The sequence below is a fragment of the Palaemon carinicauda genome, chromosome 27, assembly GCF_036898095.1.
Source record: "Palaemon carinicauda isolate YSFRI2023 chromosome 27, ASM3689809v2, whole genome shotgun sequence".
In the NCBI taxonomy this organism is placed as follows: Eukaryota; Metazoa; Arthropoda; class Malacostraca; order Decapoda; family Palaemonidae; genus Palaemon; species Palaemon carinicauda.
The window spans coordinates 58,977,458-58,982,730 of NC_090751.1; the positions used below are offsets into that span (position 1 = coordinate 58,977,458).

The 5,273-nt window shown below is 40.4% G+C and overlaps 1 protein-coding gene across 1 annotated transcript; it reads right to left on the bottom strand.

Moving 5' to 3' along the window:
* Positions 1-948: 948 nt before the first annotated feature.
* Positions 949-4,779, bottom strand: LOC137620919 (myb-like protein X). The gene has a single exon (XM_068351364.1). It carries the CDS (start codon positions 4,777-4,779, stop codon positions 949-951), a length of 3,831 nt encoding a protein of 1,276 aa, XP_068207465.1.
* Positions 4,780-5,273: the final 494 nt, after the last annotated feature.

A 5,273-nucleotide genomic window follows, 5' to 3' on the forward strand; every position in this document is an offset into this window, starting at 1 on the left:
GCTGCTGCTTTTGCTGATTATTCTCAGCTGCATCTGCTGCTGATTATTCTCAGCTGCTGCTGCTTTTGCTGATTATTCTCAGCTGCATCTGCTGCTGATTGTTCTCAGCTGCAGCTGCTGCTGATTATTCTCATCTGCATCTGCTGCTGATTATTCTCAGCTGCTGCTGCTTTTGCTGATTATTCTCAGCTGCTTCTGCTGCTGATAATTCTCAGCTGCTGTGCTTTTGCTGATTATTCTCAGCTGCTGTTGCTGATTATTATTCTCAGCTGCATCTGATGCTGATTATTCTCAGCTGCAATTGCTGCTGCTGCTGTTCACCTAACCATAAATGCCACCCTCAAAAAGATGATGCAGCTTCTTTCCCCAGCAATATGGTCTTGGCCCAACCTCCAAGAACTAGTCTGCATACTAGAAGAATCCCAGCTTCATCCCTCTGCAGAGCTGGTCTTCTAGATTATTCCCCCAGAACCACCCGAAGGTTGGTATCCGAAAGAATAGATCTAGATATCCGACCATTTGTACACTTGACAAAGGCCCTATACACCCCATCAAGGTACATAGCATACTAGAATCAGCCAGGTTCCTCCTTCTGCAGAGCCAGCCTTTTCCGTTAGTCCAAGCATCATTTAAGCTTAGGATATTAGCCACAAATCCATCGAGGTGGGCAGTTATTCCAAACATCCTTCAAGTGGAGCAGTTAGGCTAACAATGCTTTCCAAGTGCTACTGTTCCAGTTTTTATGCTTTTTTGTTTTCTAGGTTTTGAATTTATTCTTACTTTTTTTGGATTTTATCGTTTATATATTTTTTGGGATTTTTTAGTTTTTATACTTTTTTTGGATTTTTCACTTTTTATACTTTTTTGGATTTTTTTTTTAATTCACTGTCTCTTAGTCCAGGTGCAAGTACAATCCTGGAACCCATCCGAACTTCGATATTTTTTCCTTTAATTTTTATTCCTGAAATTTTTTTCAAAATATTCGAAAGTATTTTCATACCTTTCTTCAAATGGCCTTTGATCATTCCTCTTCTGTGATTGTTCCCTGCTTTGTTCATAATAGTGGTTTTGATGGTCTTCCTGTTCATGATGGTCATATGGTTGCTGACGTTCCTGTTTCGGTTGGTTAAAGGTCTGCTGACGCTCCTGTTTAGGTTGGTTATAGGTCTGTTGACGCTCCTGTTTAGGTTGGTTATAGGTCTGCTGACGCTCCTGTTTAGGTTGGTTATGGGTCTGCTTGAAAAATTGTTCAAAATATTCGAAAGTATTTTCATATCTTTCTTCAAATGGCCTTTGATCATTCCTCTTCTGTGATTGTTTCCTGCTTTGTTCATAATAGTGGTTTTGATGGTCTTCCTGTTCATGATGGTCATATGGTTGCTGACGTTCCTGTTTCGGTTGGTTAAAGGTCTGCTGACGCTCCTGTTTAGGTTGGTTATAGGTCTGCTGACGCTCCTGTTTAGGTTGGTTATAGGTCTGCTGACGCTCCTGTTTAGGTTGGTTATGGGTCTGCTTGAAAAATTGTTCAAAATATTCGAAAGTATTTTCATATCTTTCTTCAAATGGCCTTTGATCATTCCTCTTCTGTGATTGTTTCCTGCTTTGTTCATAATAGTGGTTTTGATGGTCTTCCTGTTCATGATGGTCATATGGTTGCTGACGTTCCTGTTTCGGTTGGTTAAAGGTCTGCTGACGTTCCTGTTTAGGTTGGTTATAGGTCTGCTGACGCTCCTGTTTGGGTTGGTTATGGGTCTGCTTGAAAAATTGTTCAAAATATTCGAAAGTATTTTCATATCTTTCTTCAAATGGCCTTTGATCATTCCTCTTCTGTGATTGTTTCCTGCTTTGTTCATAATAGTGGTTTTGATGGTCTTCCTGTTCATGATGGTCATATGGTTGCTGACGTTCCTGTTTCGGTTGGTTAAAGGTCTGCTGACGTTCCTGTTTAGGTTGGTTATAGGTCTGCTGACGCTCCTGTTTGGGTTGGTTATGGGTCTGCTTGAAAAATTGTTCAAAATATTCGAAAGTATTTTCATATCTTTCTTCAAATGGCCTTTGATCATTCCTCTTCTGTGATTGTTTCCTGCTTTGTTCATAATAGTGGTTTTGATGGTCTTCCTGTTCATGATGGTCATATGGTTGCTGACGTTCCTGTTTCGGTTGGTTAAAGGTCTGCTGACGTTCCTGTTTAGGTTGGTTATAGGTCTGCTGACGCTCCTGTTTGGGTTGGTTATGGGTCTGCTTGAAAAATTGTTCAAAATATTCGAAAGTATTTTCATATCTTTCTTCAAATGGCCTTTGATCATTCCTCTTCTGTGATTGTTTCCTGCTTTGTTCATAATAGTGGTTTTGATGGTCTTCCTGTTCATGATGGTCATATGGTTGCTGACGTTCCTGTTTCGGTTGGTTAAAGGTCTGCTGACGCTCCTGTTTAGGTTGGTTATAGGTCTGCTGACGCTCCTGTTTAGGTTGGTTATAGGTCTGCTGACGCTCCTGTTTAGGTTGGTTATGGGTCTGCTTGAAAAATTGTTCAAAATATTCGAAAGTATTTTCATATCTTTCTTCAAATGGCCTTTGATCATTCCTCTTCTGTGATTGTTTCCTGCTTTGTTCATAATAGTGGTTTTGATGGTCTTCCTGTTCATGATGGTCATATGGTTGCTGACGTTCCTGTTTCGGTTGGTTAAAGGTCTGCTGACATTCCTGTTTAGGTTGGTTATAGGTCTGCTGACGCTCCTGTTTGGGTTGGTTATGGGTCTGCTTGAAAAATTGTTCAAAATATTCGAAAGTATTTTCATATCTTTCTTCAAATGGCCTTTGATCATTCCTCTTCTGTGATTGTTTCCTGCTTTGTTCATAATAGTGGTTTTGATGGTCTTCCTGTTCATGATGGTCATATGGTTGCTGACGTTCCTGTTTCGGTTGGTTAAAGGTCTGCTGACGCTCCTGTTTAGGTTGGTTATAGGTCTGCTGACGCTCCTGTTTGGGTTGGTTATGGGTCTGCTTGAAAAATTGTTCAAAATATTCGAAAGTATTTTCATATCTTTCTTCAAATGGCCTTTGATCATTCCTCTTCTGTGATTGTTCCCTGTTTTGTTCATAATAGTGCTTTTGATGGTGCTCCTTTTCATGTTGGTCATATGGCTGCTGACGTTCCTGTTTCTGTTGGTTAAAGGTCTGTTGACGTTCCTGTTTAGGTTGGTTATAGGTCTGTTGACGTTCCTGTTTATGTTGGTTAAATGTCTGCTGACGTTCCTGTTTAGGTTGGTTATATGTCTGCTGACGTTCTTGTTTAGGTTGGTTATATGTCTGCTGACGTTCCTGTTTAGGTTGGTTATACGTCTGCCTCCATTGCCATTGATTCTGTGCATCGTATATATTTCTCTTTTGTTGATCCGTCAGAACAATTTTAGCATTTACTAACTTCTTAAACTTCTCCTCGAATGCATCCTGTAAGAATTTTGGTTTGTCCCGATGTCTGTCTGGGTGTAATTTCATGGACAGGCCTTTGAAGGCTTTTAAAATTTCTGCCTTTGTGGCAGTCTGTTTCACACCCAAAACCTCATAATAACTTTGTTTTTCCCATCTCTTCTGGAGCGCCTTCGTATCTTCTATGAATTTCCAACATTCCTTTGATTCTTTAATTTTTCTCACAGTTTTGAAGTCATTCAGGACAGCGTCGTAAAGGCCAAGTTTCAGAAGGTGCTTCCCTCGTAGCATGTAGGCTCTCTGTCCTTGAAGACCTTTCTCGAGGGCTTGGCAACAGTCCAATATGATATCCAAGGTAAGAGGGTTTTCAGAGGCTGCGTTCGCCTCAGCCCGAAGGAAATGCAGAAGAGCGGTGTCTTCTTTGTTCGTATTCATTGTCAAGGCTTCTGTAAAAATAACAATCGCCTCGTTGAACCTCTTATTTTCATAGGCAATTAATCCATCCTTCATTAAGTTATGCATCTTATCTTCCTCCTTATTTCCCGTGTTCTCCTCTCTCTCTTTCTTCATTTCCTTCTCCGTTTGCAGAGTTTCATTCATCGGATAGTCTTTTTTGACGGCCTCCTTTTCACGGTCTTGATAATCAGACGTCTTCTCATCTTTCTTCTTTTCTGGTTTTCCTTCCTCTGCTTTCAACTCTGAGGTTTCTTCATCATCTGATCGTACAGATGGAATCTGCGTCACATTTTCATTGGAAATTTCCTCTTCATTTGTATCGTCTTCCATCTTTCTTTCTTCACCATCCGTTTGAATGTCCTCCATCTCATTCCTCTCCGCCCCCTTTTCCGTTTCTTCCACAATTATTTCCTCCTCTTCCTTCTGTCTTTCTTCCTCGTCCGTTTGATTGTCCTCCATCTCATTTCTCTTCTCTTCCTTTTCCGTTTCTGTCGCTTCTCCCATTTCCTCCTCTTTCGTTGGTTCATTTTCAGGAATCCGCTTGTTGTTTTTTGCACACATACTCCAACATCCAAAGATGGCGGCAATAAGCAAAGCCATCTTCGGCCAAAAGAAGAAATTGTCCACTTTACGAAGAATCTCTGCAGCTCCAGTTGCCTGGTCGCCTCCAAAGACGCTCCTCGCCAAGTTTAACAAGGGTTTGTCACAGGGTGATAGGGTTGGCTCTTTGTATCCGACAAGGGACTGAAGGCCAACGTACCCCAAAACAGAATGGAGAATACGCCATATCCAATTTTGGGTCCTGTAATCCTGCAAAGTCTGACGGGCAGCGTCGCACATGATCAGCTCTTCCTCAAGTGCCTTGTGCCATCCCACTTTGCTAGTAAATAGCATTTTCCCGAAGTTCCACATTGTTTTCATAACACTCTGTTTCATTGTTTTTGATAATGCCCTAACACTATCCTTCATCAGGGATATTTTCAATAAATGGAAGTCTTCAGAGGTCTCCGGGAAGCTTGGACTCCGCGCTCCGAAGAACCTTGACGTTTTCCACAGTCTTCAACGGGGCTCCATGAAGCCATTCAGGGACTCCAATCCACGAAGGCTCATTTGGATCGGCTTCTAGGGATTTCCTGACAAATTAACTGAAGGCTATTTTTATTGGCGTCTCCTCCGTGTAAGTAAAACTACTTCGATCAATTATTTATCTTTATATATATATATATATATATATATATATATATATATATATATATATATATATATATATATATGTATATATATATATATATATATATATATATATATATATATATATATATATACAAATATATATATATATTTCTGGGCTCAAGCCATGTCGTCCTGATGGAAGTTCCTATAGGGTA